We start from the raw sequence: 20,409 nt of genomic DNA on the forward strand, positions 1-20,409 counted from the left end.
CTTTATTATTTTTTCTTTCTTAATTTTTTTATTTTTTATTTGTTTTTTTTATTTCTTGGAGAAAACGGTACCCCCTATGAAGAAGAAGAAGAAGAGAAATCGACGGGGCTTGGCGCCCTCTTCCTGTGCCCCCGCATCCTGTGTTCTCTTTTTCTCTCTTTCTTTCTCTTCCTTCTCTCTCTCTCTCTCTCTCTCTCTCTCTCTCTCTCTCTCTCTCCTTCTCTCTTTCTCTTTCTCCCTCCTGGGCTGCCCTCGCGCGTCCAACCCTCTTTCTCTCGTCCACCCGGCTTCTCCTCTCTTCACTACGCGATACTACTATCCACGGTGAGCATTTGTCCGTCTATGTCTCGCTTCGATTAATTAACCGTTTGATTAATTAACAAGGGGGTTACTTCCTCGAGACAATCCTCATGTCAAACGGACTTTCTTTATCCTCTATCCTTCTTCGTGGTCTCACCCTTCCATCTATATATCTCTATCCTTTCTCTATCAATGTATATATATATATATATATATATATATATATACTTATTTATCTTTCTCAAAAGTGATATTCGTCGTTTGATTAAATAAGAGATCGACGCGTCGGATCTCGTACCGACGCAATGCTCGCGAGCTCGCGAACGAACGGACGTAATAAAAGCACACCGCTTTTGTGCTTTTCCGAAACCCTGGCCGCGGCGCCGACGGATGCCGGGCTACTGCAGTCGAGGGTACCTTTGGGCGAGCTTATTTTCTGCCGACACTGGCGCCACGACGGCATCTGGTGGCATCGACCGCCGCCACCACCACCAACCACCACCAACCACCACCAGCACATCACCAGTACCAGTACCAGCACCAGCACCACCAACACCAACATCATCACCATCACCAGAAAACTCCCACCTCAGAAGCACCCGCGTGTAAGCTTCCTCTTCCTAGCTCCTCTTTCTTTTTTTTTTCCTCTTAAGTTTCCCCTTTCCATCCCCTTTTATTTTCTTTATCTCGTTCTCTCTCTCTCTCTCTCTCTCTCTCTTTCTTTCTTCCTTACCTACCCCGATGTCGTATTTCCTAACGACACGTTCCTCTTCCTCCTCCTTCCCCTTCTCTTTCTTCTCCTTCTCCTCTTCCTCTTCCTTCTCCTTCTACGGCCCTTTCTTTTTAAATAAATCGATTTGTAAAAACTCATTCAGAACAACATTTTTACACGAAAACACTCTCCCTCTGTTATTTCGACGCTAAATAACTTTGTTTTTCCTTTCGTCGAATATGTTAGTCTCGTATACCTCTCTCTTTCTCTTTCTCTTTTTCGAAGAGGAAGAAAAAGAATCTTTCTGCAATCACAATCGATCTCAATGTATCGTCTTGAGTCCGAGATGTATAGAAATACCAAGTGATATACTCCAATGGTCATTCTTGGAAAGTCGCCAAAGGATTTCAATGACAATTTGATTTATGAGAGCGAGAACGTTTTATCGATCGGTTCGAGATACGATTTCCTCTATTCGTTTAAATCGATTGTACCTTGCTTTCTCTCTATCTCTCTCTCTTTCTCTTTCTTTTTTTTTTCTTCCTGCCTTTCTCTTTCTTTTTCGTTTTTCTTTATCTTCATTTCTCTACAACGATGTACGTTCTTGAATCCTTTTGAAATCGCTCAGGAAATATCGAACGGATTCATACAGGAGAAGTATATATATTCAATATGTATTATATGTAATATTGGAAATCTATTAAATACGAAGAGAAAGAGAAAGAGAAAAAGAGAGAGAGAGAGAGAGAGAGAGAGAGAAATAAATTGATATGTAAAATATATTTAATATATCTGTAATCAATTTCTTCACATGCGCACAAGTGTCATTAAAATAATTAATAACAACAACTGTTAACACGAATATCTGTTAACATGAATATCATGAATGTTAATACGAATGATCTAACTGAAGGAACTCGAAGATTAATGAAAATTAAATTACCCTGAAATTAATAACGCAGAAATTTTTTTTTTAATCCCACGGACCATACGAAAATGCAATTATCGGCTGTTATATTTCGCGCTTGTCCCTTTCGTATCTCAATGAATATTCTCATTCATGTTCGATGCAGTTTCCCGCATCGGGTCCTGTCAATCAATAAGTCAGTCAACGATGGAAACATGTTAAAGATAGTGCAAATGCCATTAAAAAGGACAAACATTGAAGTAGAAGTTTAGTTCGATGTTAAGCACGCTTTCCATTATGGTCGCGATACGAGACTGCGAGTTAAAAGTAGAACGAAATATGAACGAGAAGTAAAAGAGGTAAGTGGGAAAGGAGGATGGAGAGAGAGAGAGAGAGAGAGAGAGAGAGAGAAAGGGGGTTGGAGAAGGGATAGGAAGTAAAGGGGATAAAGCTCTCGTTTCGCGATCATCAAACTCGATTACAAAGCTCTGGGAGACGCCGCTTCGAAGAGTGTTTTCTCCTTCGTTTCCTCCCTTTTCTTTATTCTTCCTCTCATTCCTAATTTCTTCCGTGAAGCCGATAAATCGATACGTCATCGTGATATCGCGTGTTCATCGCGTGTCTCTCGAAGAATTTACACTGAGAGTAGAGGATATCGAAAAGAAGAAACAAAAAGAAAATACAAAAAAAAAGGATGTAATCTAAGGATCTCTAACTTAACGTGAGATATATGAGAGGAGTTAAAAAAAACTAAAATATAAGTGAGAAGGAGTTAAGAAAAAAAAGAAGCAGAAAATAAATAAAAAGGCTAGTTAGGTAATGCCGATATTTGCTTACTAAGGATCGTCCAAGTAAGTAAGTAGTTGTTTTGTTAAGACGAGAGAACTTAACACGTGTTTTCTCGCGAGCTTTCGGTGAGCTTTTGTCAATCGATCGAAAGATACAGTGCTTTCAACGTCGGCCTGTACGACCAAGTGTTCTCTGCTTTCGTTAACACTCGAATATGAAGTGGGTAGTCACTAAAGCCTTTCTTTCTCTCTCTCTCTCTCTCTCTCTCTCTCTCTCTCTCTCTTTTTCTCTTCAAGTCGAACAATAGAGCATTGGAAGATCGATTAAAATAAATCTATAGAACAAGCCACAGTTGGTGCAACATAATAATTAAAACACCCTATCATGATCCTTCCTTCCTTTAACCCGACTTTTGACGAATTCAAAGTAAACTATATTTGACTAATTTTCGAGAATATCAAAATCATTGTTCTAAAATGAAATGTATTCCGCGAAAAGCACTTTTTTATTTTTCCTGATAAACGTTCTTAAAGATATCTCAGATACTTCCCAACGCTATAACGCTTATTTACTTTTCCTTGTTAACTTACCGAATCTAAAGAGAAATTATTCAAAAAGAAAAAAAAAAAAAGATAAAAAACGAATAGAAATTTCTTCGAACGGTAATATTTGATTTTGCTATTTATACAGATATTTACGACGTTTCAAGCGCTGATGGGTTAACACCGGACACTTGGAAACATATAGCGTCGATCATCGATAACATTGACGCGTGAACAGCCCGATATTCGATGTTATTACGATATGTCGATGCTTTATAGAGAAGTAACAACTTTTCTTTTTTTTTTATTGTGAAACTTTTAATCGTTAATACGTTTATCGTTGATGTGGGTTACTTAAAGGAAGAAAGAAAAAAAATATGTTATCACGACAAATGAGTTAAAACGGAAGGATCGATACGAAAGAAGATACCGAAAGAAAAACGGATTATTCGTTGAGGTTTTTCCTTTTCTTTTTTTTCTTTCTTTCTCTCTCAAAGATTGTTAAAAAAAAAATCTGTTTTATACAGGTCGATTGTTTCGTGAGAATTGCGGAAAGGGAAAAAGAGAAGAGGTCGTTATTATGGAGCATCGTGTTACCCCTTGGGCATTCGGACTATCCTCCTTATCCTCCTCTTCCTCATCCTCCTTCTCTCATCCACTTTCTCATCCTCCTCCTTCTTCTTTTTCCCTTCCTTTACCTTCTCGATCCCTTTTCTCGGCAATGAGCCGACGAAAAAAATGTCTACGATATTGGTGTCTCTCGCCTTAAGCTTTGCAGGGTTCAATAAAGTTTTACAAACTCGACGCAGATCGAGCTTTTTATACGTTTTTCAATTTTCAACGAGAAACGAGTAAGTATATCGATCGGTCTTTCCTAACGTTCGCATTGAAAAATATTATGACGATATTATCGAAAGTAACGAGTTATATACGTACGTTATATGTATATCTATATTTATACATATATGCAACTGTTATGTATATATATATATATATATATATATATATATGTATATATATGCGTACAATATTAATCGATACTCCTCGGTATCTCTTTATATATTTCGATGCTTTCGAACGAACGAAAGTAATGTCCAATCAAGATTATTAACGATTTCCAGAAAAGATTTCGTATTTTACGTTAAACGGAAAGCTTTCGTAGTTTCTTCGTGTACTAATAGTAGTAGTAGATACGCTTGCATCTACTACTATTACTACTGTTATACTACTATTACTACTGTTACAACACCAGTGTTACTACTACTGCAATAGGGTATCCCAGTATCGAAAACTTATTCTTCGAACTGCATCATCATCGAGAGCTCTTCGCGAAGGAAAAAGAAATAGATATGGATAATGGGATCGTAAACAAGTCGAGAGAAGGTTAGCAAATCAATAACCAAGTAAGTACCTATACATCCGATTAATTTCTTTAAAAAGCATTCCTCTATCTTCGAAAAGCTTTCGATAATGAAATCGAATCGTTACTATCAGCAACGAGAAACGAATTCCTTGGGAATACAAGGAACAAGTATTTTTCTTCCCGTTTACAGTGGTCTGCGTTGTTGTCCACTTTTGAGCTATTTCTTTGAAGACAAACGAGAGTTAGGAAGTTAGGTAAAATCAAAGGGCGAAAAGCATTGAGGGATCGTTTTACGTCGCTGGAGTACCACGACGAAAGTAGTCACAATGCCCTGGGACAGGGTTGACCTTAGAAATTCAGTCGGTTTTCCTTTTGGAAAGGGGTTGTTCCCTGACGAGCCGACACCAGAGTGAAATTGGCTTGGAGCCAATGAACTGAAATGTGGGCCAAATGCTTTCCTTTCTCGTCGAGGTTCCCCACTGAATTTATCGATGATCCTTTAGCTTCTTCTATGTTTATCTTTATATCTCTCTCTTTCTCTCTCTTTCTCTCTGTATCTCTCTTTTCAACAAACGCGTCGCGTGCAAATGACAAGGCTGAATTTCAACTTTAATTATTCCGAGAATAATCGAGCAAAATTACTCGCATGTTGCGCCAACTACGCTATCGTTATCGTTTCCATGAATTTATACATAAATTTCATTATTTTTAATGCATTAATGAAAAATTTTTCAATTTTGTTTTGAATTCGTTAATTACTCGATCGATTAGACAATTTCTAATATTCACCTAACGTTCGTATCGTTCGTTTCCACTCAGAGAACAAAAACGAGTTTAATCTGCTCCGCTACAACTACTGCCATTCTCGTTTCAATTTCGATATAACGCGTTCGATCCGAGACTCTCTTTGACTTTCGCAAACTCGTGATACCTTCGTTGTCTACGGACGGAAGCCAGGATTATCTCCGAATGCATTCCTCCGAACGCATAGAGGTCAAAATGATTCCAAGGCGAAACGGCGAACTAATTAATTTCCGAAGTTTTCATCGCCGAATTGGATTCGATAAAATTGGTACGATTAAATAATAGATTCTATTGAAGAAAAACGTGCCAGGTTTGGCCGAACGTATTTTTGTCTGATAATCGAAGGTCGTCAGGAATAATCTGAGGAAAAAGGAGAGAAAGAAATAAAGGAACAAGGAAAGAAGAAAGGAAGGAAGGAAGGAAGAAAAGAAGGAAGAAAAAATAACTTGATTTATCCTTGATCGAAACGCGAGAAAGAGAGAAAGAGAGAGACAAAGTTGCTTTTCGATGCATTTTTGTACGAATAGATTGAAACGCCAGGGGTTGGAGAGTGGGGTGAGGAAGTTGCAACGGATGGGTCGCCTTATTGACAATATTGGAAACTGTTAGCTATTTATGGCGAGGAATATGCATGCTCATGACGTCCCTGTAGACGTATCGTTTCCTCGGGCAAACCTAAAACTTTAATCAGTTATCTCTCTTTTTCTTTCTTCTTCCCTTTCTCTCTTTCCCTCTTTATTTCTTTCTTTCTTTTTCCGATTGCATTTAACCCGTCGTCGCTTTCAATCTTATTAATTTTCTAACAATATTGCAGAGGGTTAACCTTTACTTGACGTCTAATATACCTGCAAGGAAACAACTAAAGTCGTCGTACAAATTTTTATTCGTATTCGATCGTTACGACGAGTGGAATAAGAAACGAGCAAAAAGGAAAATGTAGAAAAGGGTGAAAAAGAAAGAAAGAAAGAAAGTAAGAATGAAAGAATGAAAGAAAGAAAGAAAGAAAGAAAGAGCTATTACACAAGAGATAAGTTGACTGAAGTGGCGGCGAAACGATAATAAAGAAGACAATGCTCGATCAAGCGGTCGATTTTACGCTCTTGTACTCCTCCGCTCGGCTCTTATTCTTTTCCGAGAGTAAAAAGGAGCGTGCTCTTTCTCTCTTCAAAAAAAAAAAAAAAAAGAGAGAAAGAAAAAGAAAGAAAGAAAGAAAGAAAGAGGTAAAAAAAAAAAAAGAAAAACATCGGAGTTATGCCGCGCAAATTCGAGACGACAGAAGTGTATCTCGAGACATTATCCATAAAAGACAGTAACAACCGAGTACTCTCTTACGCTTTTCAATCAGGAAAAAACTGATTTTCCGATTTCCATTTCGCACAGAGAACGATCCCAATTTTTTGGGGAGGAAGAGGATGAGGAAAGGAAGGGATGGTTGAAAAAGAAAAAAAAGGAATGTTGAGAACGAAATGACGTTTGTTTCAGAAAAGTATTAGTCATTTTCTCGTTGGTAAGACTTCGTAGAAAAGTGGTTGCGCCCGCGCAAACTTACGAGAGAAAAAGAGAGAGAGAGACAGAGAGAAATAGAGAGAGCTTTTTCGTTGTATCAATGTTAGTCTCACCCCGTAACGCATTGAACAAGAAACATCGTCAACGTCACTGTACTCGTTGTCGTAGTCGTCGTCGTCGTCGTCGTCGTCGACGTCGTCGTCGCCGTCGCCGTCGCCGTCGCCGTCGTGTCGTGTCGTTGCGTTGTCGTCGTTGTCGTCGTTGTCGTTGTCGTTGTAGCGTTGGTTGGAACCTAACCGGAGGGTATTGATTTTCTGGTACGATACGGCAACAACGAGGTGGAGCCATCGCAGCTCCAGTGCGCGCACCGCCATATTTGTTTCCCCCAGGCCAGAGCATCGTGACTGCGGAAAGTGAATTTTCCGAAGGGACCTTCTTCGTCATTTCCACAAAAAGGAATTAGCATTTACGTGAGTATATTGTTTTATCACGTTATTAGCACATATCACGTTGAACGTCCATCGTTCTTTCTCTATTTTTATATTTTCGAACGTGTCATAATGTTGAGGAAAGATTAGAAAGATCGGTTTGGTTCGCGGTACAAGATCGCAAAGATTCTTAGACGGCAGCTGACGTTTGACTTTCGAACGACAGTATAGTGTCTGATTCGTTGTAAACAATGTGGAAGGTTTGTTTGACAGGTGGTTCCCGTTTATTCATTTCTCCTTTTCTTTTTTTTCCATTCTTTTCTTCTTCTTCTTCTTTTTCTCATTAACAAAATCATTACGTGAACATTGTTTCCAGAGTGTACGTAAATATATTGTGAGTGATAAGGGGGAGGGGAGGGGAGGGAAAGAAAAGGAAGATACGATTTTGATTAAACGTATGCACGTCGCAATAATTTCTCGTATTAATCATGCGATTTTTCGCATCGATTCGGGCCGGTTCTCTTCGTATTCGTACAAGTCCGAAACCCGTCGAGTGGAATGATATATTTCGAATTAATAATTAAAAAAATTCCTTCGAGCGTAAAATCTAAATTGACGCGTTGTCGTTTCCGAAAATGAAATAGAAGGAGGAGAAAAAAGACAAGAAAAAAAAATGAAAAAAGAAAAAAGAAAGCAAGGTAGTGGATCGTCGTTCAATCGATCGTACGACTTCGAGTCTATTTTTAACGAAGGCACGTGGAGCACGAAAACGTCACGAAATCGTTCGCGTGCTTTTTACGATTCATGCTAAAGAAGGGAAATATGAGGACGAGGACGAGGACGAGGACGAGGACGATAACGAGGACGAGGACGAGGACGAGGACGATAACGATGGCGACAACGAGAAGGTGAGAAAGTCGATTGAGAATCTTCGACTTGTGGCCGGCTTCCCGCGAAGATCGTCGATCAAGATAAGCTTATTTCGTTTACCTCGTGTTGAGTTGACTTTCGTTATATAAACGTCTCGGGGTATTAACAAGTTAATTACTAGATATACTTTACTCGATAAAGGATATACATATGTACGTATGTGTGTATACATACGCTCGCTCTTTTAATACTCATTGATATTAACTTCGAATAGCAAACAGTAGATGCCGCCTGACGATACTCGGCCAAGTAGTACAAGTTGAAATATAATCATCCAAGAGACAAACTATATATCGTGTTTATCATATACATATATATGTGTGTGTCTGCGTGTGTGTGTATTAATCAAAAGAAAATATAAATATTTTAACATCTCTATTAGTATACGAATATTTAGACAATCTTTGTCATATCATCTCTGTTCATGCATTTGTTAATTTGTATGATATTTAAAGAACGAGGGTGCAATTTGGATCCACACATTTTCATATTTATGAAAAAGATTTGCCGTAAAATAACTTTTCACTTTTATGAGTTTAAGAAGACACTTGTGGACGTAAAAAAATATTCTCTCTCTCTCTCCCTCTTTTTCTTTTTTTCTTTATCTTTCTTTCGGTCATGCATTTTCAACGAATTTCAAACGAGGTCGCTTGGAATAGGAACACTCGCATAGGTACGTACGACCTCACCTTCCTCTCTCTCTCTCTCTTTCTCTCTCACCTGCGAATCGATCACCTGACTCTGAATTATTCAGCGCAAAGACCTTTGCGGAATAAGTATATCTGCCGCTGTATTTACGATTTCTTCGTGGACCGTTGCAAAAATGTCATAGGGAAGGAAAAGCAGAAGAAAGAAAAGAAAAGAAAAGAAAGAGAAAAAGAAAAGAAAGGAAGAACGTTTTCTACGAACCCCGATCGATCTTTCATTTTTCTTCTTATCGAACAACCTTACGATTTTTCTTATAACATCTTGATATATAATTTCGATGAAAAAATTGTCCAAAATGTAACGATGAAGACGAGGAACAAAACATTCAACAAGAATTCTTTTTAACGAGTAGTATCAAGAAAAAGAATGCAAATAGATGTAAATGAATGCGAAAAGCCGCACGTACTATAATTATAAACGCTAGCGGAGACACGCGGTACATATCGGAGAGAGAAAGAGAAAAAGAGATAGAGAGAAAGAGGGAGAAAGAGAGAGAGAGAGAGAGAGAGAGAGAGAGAGAGAGAGAGAGGGAGAGATAGGGAGAGAGAGAGAGAGATAGGGAGAGATAGAGAGAGAGAGAGAGAGAGTTAAATAAAGCAAAGGCGCCACACTGTCTGAGTCTGCCGCTCGATAAACTAGATTACGTGCTAACGCGCCGAGCTTTTTATTTTTTTACCCTTTTTCTTCCTTCTCTATCTCTCTCTCTCCCTTTTTGTACCGTGTCCGTGTCATATTATGTCAGCCACCGTTGAGACCGACATCGCTAAGGAAACTGTGTCACAACTTTGTTGCGAGTTTCGTTACATATACAGAAAAGGAGATTCGAAGAAAGAAAGAAAGAAAGAAAGAAAGAAAAAAGTCAAGCAAAGTTTCTGTCATAAGTAATGAAAGATTTACGATGAACAAAGTCACAACAATAAGCAATAACTTAATCTGGATTAAATCGATTGAAGTCCCTCGAAGGATTTTATTCTTGGAGGAAAAGGGAAAAAAAAGAAAGGAAAAGAAAAGAAAAGAAAAGAAACGAGACAGAATAAAAAAAGAAAGAAAAACAGGAAATGTTGGCTAAGATGATTCGAATATCCTCGAAGTTATCGAAGGATTTCTGGTTGAGATTGGCGCCATCTTTGAACGACACTCCTGCATATGCCGTGGCCTCGACAGGACGCGTTGTCTATCATAGAAAAAGGAAGAGAGAGACGTAAAGAGAAAGAGAGAGAGAGAGAGAGAGAGAGAGAGAAAGCAGTGACGTCAACTGCGGTAACTGAGAGAGCGCCGATGCAGGTCGGCGAAACGCATGCGCGACACTACGATCGATTCTTTCGTTTTCGAGCGCGCACGTCACGCGACGCCGCGCAAACCAGCCGAAAGCAGAGACACGCGCGCGGGTGGACTCTTCCTAAAGGGAGGAACGATATTGTGTCGGGCAAAAAGTAGCGAGGAATGATAGAAGAGAGACGTTGAGACGAAAAGAAAAGAGTTTGCCTCGATGATTCAGCCGATTGTCGAAAGAGAGAGAAATATTTCGGATTGTTCGAGAAGATCGTCCGAGAAAAAGTAGAAAAGAAAAGAAAGAAAGGAAGAAAGAAAGAAAGAAAAAACAAACTTATCGAGGATTTGAAAGGATTCGAGAAATAGATAAGAAGAAGGAACAAAGAGGAAACGTCGTTGGGTGTTGCTCGATCGTTAAACAAAGTTTTAATCGACGGTATTAAAATGTAGAGAGTTCGAGGATCGTTAACAAAACGAAACCGATCCGATCGTTCGAGATTAGCATGTAAGCCATCGAGGTAGATCGGGGATCGAAGGATCATCGAAATATCGTCCAAGTTGAGGAAAAAGCCGGCACGATGCCGAAGCAAGTGCCGGTAGAGAACTTAGTGATACCACCGCAGGACGGTAGGATCTGCGGTACCATCTGTATATGTCAGATGACTGCGGTTTTATCGTCGGTCGCATTGGTCTATTTAACTGTGGCGATATATATGCCGAGTACGCGAGCGTTTCAATCGGGTATCAGCGAGGTTCCGGCAATGTGTACGACGATTCGAGCCGTCAACGCCGACAACTGCGAGTGGGGAAGCTGCGGCGAATGGTGTTTATCGAAAACGTCCGGTCCTTGCGTACAAATCCACGTGAATCTTCGACGAAACGGTTCGACTATACTTCTCGCCAATTGTACGAACACAACGAATAAGACTTGTTACGGTATAGATCAGGAAAACGCGAAAAAGTCCAAGTGCATAGCAGACGAGTGTCGAAATCTTACCGGTACGTTTAATTGTTCAGCAGGGACGTGTATAAACATAACCGACGCGTTCGAGTGTATGTTTCATGATACCGATCCGCCGTTAAAGTGTTCCGGTAGACGTGGCAAAATAACTTGTATCGACATAGACGGTCTTTTTAATTGCAATCGAGGTACTTGCGAACGCATAAGAACGCCTTACAATTGCGACCGACGTTGCGTCGATATACCAACTAGAAATAAGAACATGATACTTTTAAGTGGGGACAAGGTTTATCTCAGTCAATGTGAAAGAGCTATAGACGTGGAGACTAATCGAGAGATATGGCACGAGGATCGAGGCGACGTTATGATGGCCTCGTGTTATGGTATATTTAATTCAACCCTTGGCGTCGAGGCTGTCGATTGTATTAACGGATCCGTATTAGAAAAGGATCTTCTTACCGATCTAACCAATTTCACTTATCTCTCGTATTTAAATATATTTGCGACAAAACCTTTGGACGAGACAAGAATGGTGGCTCCACCCGAACAAGATCTCATAATAGCTAACGAGAGTCGTTTGCTTATCAATCTCGAAGGATGCGTTAACACCCTTCGCGATGAGTGTAAAGATTTCCTTCACGAATACGGAAAGGATGGTTCCGATCACAACGCTAGAGCTAGATTCCCTTGTTATTATGCAGATGGTAACACTGGTATCGTCGTGTCACGTTTTAATCTCGATACGACTTATAAAGAATTCTTGATCGCTTTTATTCTACCGAGCATACTCTTCATCGTCAGCTGTCTCACGCTGATCTTTTGTCAGCGCACGGTGGTGGTAGGAGACGACGCGAGGATGAGATTCAAAGGTTCACCAGGTGCTCTAGCGTCGATAGAGAAGAGCGCCTCGGGCAACGTAGGGGATGCTGGCGGAGGAGATTCCGTCATGGCGCTCTGAGATCCGTCACGTAAGATTTTTTTTTCGCGCACACAACGTATATGTTACCGTTTTATATTCTAGAGAATGACTAGGTATTCTATGTATATATATACAATATATATATATATATATATATATATATATATATATGTATGTAGAGAAAGAGAGAGAGAGAGAGAGAGAGAGAGAGAGAGAGAGAGAGAGAAAACAATTTAGATAATATTTTAGTTTAGTTCGTAAATTAAAATATTTTTAATTATTTATTCTATCTTAAAATTATTAATATAAGAAATACCTAGATATTATATGTATAGAACTGAGTACCTATGCATGATATTCATTAGAATAATATTATTTCTACCTAAAAGTAATAATAGTTGATTTTATGTAATACCTAGTTGTTCTACATAAAGCAAAGTTGTTCTTATTCTGATGGTAACATGTACATCGATATCCTCGCGTGTCCTCGACATCGATTCTTACCTGCCAGGATGATCTAGATTACTCGTAAAGGCTAATTCATTTTATCGATTAGATAGACGATAGAATAGAATGTGTTTTCTTTTTTTCCCTCTCTCTTCCTTTTCTTTTTTCTTCTCTTCTTTTCTTCCTTTTTTTAAACATTCCAAATTATTTGTTCGCAGGCATTCCCCTCCTGGAGGAGAGTCCGGCTCGTCAGTCGATATTCTCCCTGCGCGGGCACTATTGAAGTGTGGGGAGGGGGGGAACGCGTGGTTCAAATTCTCATCTCGAAAATACTTTTATGAAAATTTTCAAGAAAATAATAAATAAAAAGAAGGAGAAGGAGCTAATTGAAGTCCAGTATCTTCTTTACGCACTGCCCGCAGCACATTTTTACGCATCCTACAAGCGCGCACGGTGCTTCTTATCACGCGTGCTGTAATGCGACGAGAAGGAGAGAAACAGTGAAAAAAGGAGAAAGAAAAAGAGAGAGAGAGAGAGAGAGAGAGAGAGAGAGAGATCGAAAAAAAGGAAAGGAAAGTAAAAAGTGAAAGAAAGAAAAAAAATAGGCTTCTTGTTGGCTCCGCCTCTCTTTTTTTATGTACCGTCGATGAGTGTTTATTACACGACTCGTTCGGGAGATCGTTCGAAGAAATACGATAGATAAGCTTTTTATCGTGAAATAAAATATAACAAAAAAAAAAAAGGAAAAAATTTAAAGAGGCAAGAAGAGGATAAAGGTAAAGGAAAAAAAAAGAAAGAAAAAGAAAAAGAAAATTCGGCGTATTCGTATATAGCTCTTAAGAGTCCCCCTTCTTCTTGATTGATTGATCGATCGATTGATTGATTTGCCGCGACGAGATTATGTATAAGTAGATAGAAGAAAAGAGAGAGTTCACACTTTTAAGATCCGAGCGATTTATATCATAAATTTATTACAACAAATGCACCAAACGCTCGTGCACGCTTTGAGGAATAAAAAAAGGAATAAGTAAATAAATGAATAAATGAATAAATAAATAAATAAATAAATAAATAAATAAATAAAAGAGTTTAGTACCAGCCACGTCGACGGACGTCCAGCTTTAGGAATAAAAGGGAAGAGCAGACAAAAGTTAAATAAAAAAAAAAAGGAAAAAAAAAGGAAAAAAGACAGAAAGAAAGAAAGAAAGAAAAAAAAGGGAAATAAAAGAAATTTGACAAATATCTCTCCGTGTCGTAAAAAAAAAAATAAATAAATAAAATAAAACTCGCTGGCCTATCCGATATTACTACGCCGCCTTGTTTGCTTCCTGAGGAGAATAAAAAACTAACAAAAAGAAAAAAAATAGAAAAAAGAAAAGCAAAGAAGAAAAAAGATCGAATTACGATGTTCATAGTACGAGATCTACCGATCGATCCTTTCTCCTCGATTATATCGCTTTGAGACTTCGCCTGGGATAAGAGACATAATTTTTTCAAATTAATTCGACGGCAAAATTCGAACAATCGAATTTTTAACGACGAGAGTCACCGTGGCTCCGTCGATCGCAGATAGTAAAGTTCGTCCGAATCGACGTAAGCGGGGTCTTCGTGACCCTGAAAAAATACCAATCATTGATTCCGACGAGTCAACAGTTATCATGGGTGCCCAGGAAGAGGACACCAAATCTAGTAAATCGAGTGCCATCGGTGGTGTCATACCGATGGCAAAGGTTGCTACATTGGTGGAAAAAGCGAAATTTTACACGTCTCTCTGCTTGGGCACCACCGCCATTCTCGCGGTCTTTGCTTTTCTATTCTTGATACCGTTCGTCGTCGAGCCAGCAATCTCGACGATTCTTGCGGATTTTTCACCGCACGCAGTCGCCTGTATCACCACGGAACACGTTTATGCGGAAGGCTTGAAGAATTGTTCATGGGCGAGTTGTAGAGAAGGTAAAACTTTATCCTTTGTATTTTTCATCTTCTTTTGATAATTCGATATCGATAGAATTATTACAAGATTTCTTACTTTTCTGTTTACTGAAATTATTATTATTGTTCAAAACAAAAAAAAAAATAAATAAATATATGTTCAAATGGTGATAGTATTTAATAGAAATTATAATTATACTTTGTTTGATTATAAAGGTTGCACGAGTGCGGCGTTACGATGCCATCAGATCAAAGTAAATTACACGAGGTTACCTTACGAAGAATTTATGAAAAAACCTATTGGTTCTATACCATGGGACGTGGGCGATACGAAATTTTTTGTTAACACGGAAGGTTGCGGCTATCCACCGAGAGTTAATTGTTCCGATTTTGCAAAGAAATATGGTTATCGTAACATAGGAAAAATATTTCCATGCTATTACAGTAGAACACATCCAGAAACGGTAGTAGCAAGGTGAGTACGATGATCAATGCCCTAAGTACAATTTTTTTAATTTCTTTTTAATACCTAATATCATCTCGACAAAAAAGAAAAGAAAAAATAAAACATATAATCGAAAACAGATCGTTCTTATTAATTGATTTATATCGAAAGGTATTCTTGGGACGAAAATTTGAAACATCTCGTGCTGGCGTTGGTCGTACCAATAGTCTTATTTGCTGTCTCTCTTGGTGTACTGTGCTATTGGTATTGCCCACCCGTTAGAAAGACCTGTGGTGGACCTAGTCGAAACCTCATTGACAAATACGACAGAAAGGAAGAGTAAGTAACGTGTATGTATGCAGTGCCCAGTGTGGCTAGAGGAAAGATTGACATTCATTAAATTGCTTCGATTCGATCGATTTTATTCAGGCTGTCTTACTGATATCGTATTAAAAAGAAAAAGATTCGTGATATAACAATGTGTATAAGAAAAAAATTATTTTCAGAAATCAAAGAGAATCAAAGTGGGTCACCCAATTCGTATATACAAAAAATAAAAAATTCATTAAATCGCATTCATTAAATCGCTTCGATTCGATCAATTTTTTGTACAGGGTGTCGTACTGTAACGATATGTATAAGAAAAGAATTATTTTTATAAATCATGAGAATCACAGTGGGTCACCCAGTATCATGTGTATGTGTATATATACCTATATGTATAAAAAATTTATATATATATATATATATATATATATATATATATAAGAAAAAACTCGAATTAATTTTTTACACGATTATAGGTATAAACGTGACGCATTGTCTTTTTGATTTTCAGCATCCTCGGAGAGGATGAGTTTGAAGAGGACGAAGAGGAGTACTGACTGCTACCACGGGCTCACCCCCCGGCACGGGAGTGACGCCAGACATATTATCAAAACGACTCCAGCGTACTTTACGTTTGAAAATTTAAGCGAAATATTTCAGATACGCGTCGATCAAAACGTTCGATAACCAAAAAATGATTTCGAAGAAAAAGAAAAAGAAAAAGGAAAAGAAAAGAAAAAAAAAAGCGATCAGAGAGACATCGTCGCATTCGCTCGTTGCTTCCCATTCATCGCCAATTTCGATATATTTGACTTTCTCGTCTCTTTCGATTACTATTCCGCTTTATTACGATTAATATAGTAAGCATGTATGAAAGTTTAGCGATAATACGAATCTTTTCTCTTTCTCTTCCTCTCTTTCTCTCTCTCTCTCTCTCTCTCTCTTTTTCTTTTTAATTCTGATTCTAAACGAAGCTTCGAATAAAACAGTTGCTACGTAACGATATCAAATGAAAGTTTAAACGTTTTTCTAAAAGAGAAAAAAAAAAGGAAAAAGAAAAAAAGACGATTTTATTCCTTCTAGGCCTCTAGAACCATTAATCCTCTTTGCACATAGACAAACGATAGTACGATAATACTTTGCACCATTTCTTTAAATTTCCGCGATATACTCTTCGCGATATTTGGATAAACGAAAAATATATAAGAAAAGAGAGAAGGAAGAAGTACGAGCAGAGCTTCTCGTGTCGCAATTTTACGAAGGCAATAATTCGACTCCAATCTTTAAAAACGGAGACGTTAACGGAGTATGAATCTTAAATTTTACGAGGTAAAGTAAGTCGAGAGTCGAGTTTGAGGAACGCCTAGATCGTCTACCAGTATTCTAAAACACGATTCGAAAGTGTTCGTCGTGATCAAGCCGCGCCTTCCCACGTATACACACGTGATGTGTTTATCATAAAGAGTAATAAAGAGAATAAAAATAAATAATTAAATAAATAAATAAACAAACAAACAAATAAGATGATATCGAAGAGAATGATCTAAAAGAGTGAACATTCCGAAGAAAGGAAAAAAAAAAAATGTAAAAATGAGAAGAGGCGAAGTTATCAAAGCGGTACGCTTTCAAGCAGCATACGTTTTTACTAGAATAAGCAGTTTGTGATAAAAAAAGAAAAAACAAAAAGACGGCAAAAGCAACCAAAAAAAGAAAATGGAAAGAAAAGTAAGAAAAATAATACGGAGTAAAAGAATCAGAAGAGAGCAAATCGTATGTTAAGTGACGTTTAAGCTGCCCCTCTCGATGTTAAGTCGTTTCTAAAGGCAAAGGGACAGGGAAATCGATGCCGCAAGTGCCAGAGCTTTCTTCTACTCGATTCTCTCGGAAAGCTTTCTTTCATGCGAGATCGTATTTCCCAGGAATAGCTTCGATAACGTTTGATTCGTCGTATGTAATTGTGATTTTTCACAGAAAAAATGTATGTGTGTATGTGTGTTATATTCGTCTCGTGTCGTCGTTCGACGATAGTTCAAATTATTGAAATTAAATAAATTACGGAAAGGGATATAAAATGTTATGGAGAAATATTTAAAGAGATTATCGATAAAAGCAAATTTTAAGAGATTCGATATATATATATATATATGTATACACGTATATATACACAGATATATATATATATATATGTGCGTGTGTATGTATATATATGTATAAATATATGATTGTTGAAATTTAGATTATCGTCGATCGTATTCCGATTATAAATAAAAATAAGAAGAATTTAAAAAAATGTAAAAAAGAAGGAAGAAAGATCGCAGGCGAACGACGACACGTTCGATTCTAGGACTTCTTATCGCACCAAAAAATTTTAGACTAAGTCTAACTCGTTAAGCGAAGTCTGTGAATATTATCTTATTAATTAGTTGTTAAACAATCGATCGTAAGTATTGTTACAAATTTTATACGCGGGCGCGCACGCTCACGCAGTGCTAGTCGTTAAGAAATGAATAGGAAAATAAATGCATTTAAGCGCACGTGTGCATGTGTACGTGTGTACGTGTGTGCGTGTGTATGTGTTTCTGTTTGTATGCGTAAACGAATATGAATTATTAAGTTAAATGTTTTTGGTGGTCGAGCGATTTGCATTTCTGTAAGCTACGAAACAAGCTTAATGCGAGTTTTTACATTGTTCTAGCAATAATTTTCGCGATTAATGAACAATTAAATTGTTCGTCTCTATGGTGAGGAAGAAAAGAAAAAAGAAAAAGAATTTCGTAAATCTTAGTCATTATTAACGATATAGTATAGATTATATATTTTTGGAAAACTTATCAATGATTCGTGCATGATTCGTCGATTTATTTCAATAATCCCACAGAATGTTTCGAAGTTTATGGAAAGTATTTCGCATACCTCGTATTTTACAATGGTTGTAAATTCTTTATTATGCCTAACTCGAGGTAGGTGTCAACGTAATAGAAAGAAGAATTAGATTCTTTCTCTCTCTCTTTCTCTCTCTCTGCATCTGATTTTTTTTGACTAATACCAAAGAGTTATGGCACTCATTCCCCTCTCGAAGCTTGCTAATAATCGATTTCTATTCATTGCATATTATAAACGTAGAAAAGTGTTTGATAAATGATAGAAGGAAATAATTGTTTTATTTTATGGGTCTCCTTCGTTAATTTTCTTATTTGTTTTTTCTTTTCTACGATTAACTTAATATACCTAACGAATATCATCGAAGATGAAGCATTTTAACGGCGAAGTATGAAGATTTAAAAAAGCTCTTTCGAAAAGATCCGTTCTTAAATCATATCGATGTGTTGCTTAAGAATTTTTAAGGATGTTTGTCGTATTTTAGTGCCAATTCTTCGATTCATCAGATCGATAGGTCCATACGTACGTACCTTGTTAGGCCGTAGGTGTTTATGATTAAAGAACGGCGAGTGATAACAAAATTAACAAACAAAAAAAAAAAAGATAGAAAGAAAGATCAATCCGATGAAAAAACAACGATATGTAATGTTTCCTCGAGTTTAATATTGAGAAAACATTGTATAAGTTATTTCGAAACAATGGTAATAGAGTTATTCAATTATTTCTGCAAAATTTCAAATCCATAGGACAAGGTTTACATAAATGCCATAGTAAGTTTACGAATAGAACTATGTAACTAACGTAAACCTTTTACTTTCTATTTCCTCTTTATCACACATTTGACTATATCTATCTATTTATCTACCTATCTATCTATCTATCTATCTATCTATCTATCTATCTATCTATCTATCTATCTATTTATCTATTTCTATCCTTATATTTTCGTCTTATTTAATAGATAATAATAATATGCATCTGCACTTATTATAAAATTTTAAATCCGATATTGATCCTTTCTAACTCCTTCCGTCGCTATTACCCTCCTACCCCTGTTTCCTTCATCCTCTCTCTCTCTCTCTCTCTCTCTCTCTCTCTCTCTCTTTGTAAATAATTTTAATAAAAATTACTACGAATACTCTTGAAATAAAAGCTTCCCTTTTCGCTACTCGACTATTTTCAACAATCTCCCGAAAGAGATTCTTTCGCAGCTTCGTTATCTACGAATCTGGATATATATTGTAAATAGTGTATTGTATAAATAATAAAATATATGCCCTGCGATACTAAAGAATTATTGTAAATAAGAACAAGAATTGTATGATTCCGTTTAATAAAAATACATAGGGAAAAATGTTTTTCTTTAAAAGAAAATTATTATATAAGATAATATATATATATATATGTATTTTATACATGCCTCGTTATTCTTCTATTTTCTATATACATATATATACATATATATACATACGTATATATTTACATACATATATATATGTATATATATATGTGTGTGTATATATATATATATATTCATTTAAACACCTGTATTTCTATAGAAAAAGACCTGTTGGACACGGTGCTGCTTTGTTTGTACTATCCAGTGCAGGGATCATCTGTTGAATTTAATTCAATATATAGAAATGAATCGTCGTTCATGAATTTCATAGAAAAATTGTTCTCTTTATATCTCTTAGAGTTAGATAATTCGAATAATCCATTTATTTTTGCATTTAGAAGATCGTTTTCATGAAACGCTATAGAACTTCCCTTATCTGAAAATGAAAGCTTAATATATTTTAATGGATTGGATGATATGAAACCGGAGAAATATTCTTCCATAATCTCGGTAGAGTTTATCGATTGTTGAGATAACAGAGTTATTATATTACTATTATTATTATTAATATGTATAATTATTTCGTTATATTTACGTAATCATCGTTTTGAAAGATACGAAAAGAACAAAAATATGCCTTTTTATATCTTGTTTCTTTCGAAAAATCGAGTCGTTCGAAAATAAGAATAAAAAGAAAGAAAAAAAAAGTAAGAAAGATACAACAAAGAAAATAAAAGAAAAAAAAAGATTTTCAAACCGGATCATATATCTGAAAAGGTTGATCGTATCGGTCAACTTTTTTTATAAAAGAGAAACACATTCGACTTGGACAAAGTTTTACGTATATCTTTCTAAGTTTTCCCAAGCGAACGTTTAAGTTTTAAGCCGTATTATGGGG

General features: G+C 36.8%; 3 protein-coding genes across 7 annotated transcripts in view; 2 read left to right on the forward strand and 1 right to left on the reverse strand.

Moving 5' to 3' along the window:
- The window catches only part of LOC122629561 (cilia- and flagella-associated protein 298-like), a 56,379-nt gene that overhangs the window by 16,916 nt on the left and 19,054 nt on the right, over nt 1-20,409 (reverse strand). Inside the window, exon 1 of one of the 4 annotated variants that reach the window (XM_043813111.1) lies at nt 72-934. The exons of 1 other annotated variant lie outside the window; for it this stretch is intronic. The gene's annotated coding sequence lies outside the window, so the exon portion shown is untranslated. Of the gene's footprint in view, nt 1-71; nt 935-20,409 lie in introns of those variants that run through there. 2 more of the 4 variants (XM_043813109.1, XM_043813108.1) reach the window with 2 other exon arrangements.
- On the forward strand, nt 9,573-13,330 carry LOC122629559. The gene is made up of 2 exons (XM_043813106.1): nt 9,573-12,190; nt 12,807-13,330. The coding sequence occupies exon 1, from the start codon at nt 10,840-10,842 to the stop codon at nt 12,178-12,180; it is 1,341 nt and encodes a 446-aa protein (XP_043669041.1). The 5' UTR covers nt 9,573-10,839; the 3' UTR covers nt 12,181-12,190; nt 12,807-13,330.
- Nucleotides 13,767-18,761, forward strand: LOC122629562 (protein tipE). 2 transcript variants are annotated; one of them, XM_043813113.1, is made up of 4 exons: nt 13,767-14,541; nt 14,737-14,995; nt 15,137-15,315; nt 15,804-18,761. In XM_043813113.1, the coding sequence occupies exons 1-3, from the start codon at nt 14,247-14,249 to the stop codon at nt 15,306-15,308; spliced, it is 726 nt and encodes a 241-aa protein (XP_043669048.1). In that variant the 5' UTR covers nt 13,767-14,246; the 3' UTR covers nt 15,309-15,315; nt 15,804-18,761. The 2 variants fall into 2 exon arrangements, with proteins under 2 accessions (XP_043669048.1, XP_043669047.1); XM_043813112.1 differs by having other exon boundaries at nt 15,137-15,304.

This window comes from Vespula pensylvanica, chromosome 5 (genome assembly GCF_014466175.1).
Source record: "Vespula pensylvanica isolate Volc-1 chromosome 5, ASM1446617v1, whole genome shotgun sequence".
Classification (NCBI taxonomy): domain Eukaryota; kingdom Metazoa; phylum Arthropoda; class Insecta; order Hymenoptera; family Vespidae; genus Vespula; species Vespula pensylvanica.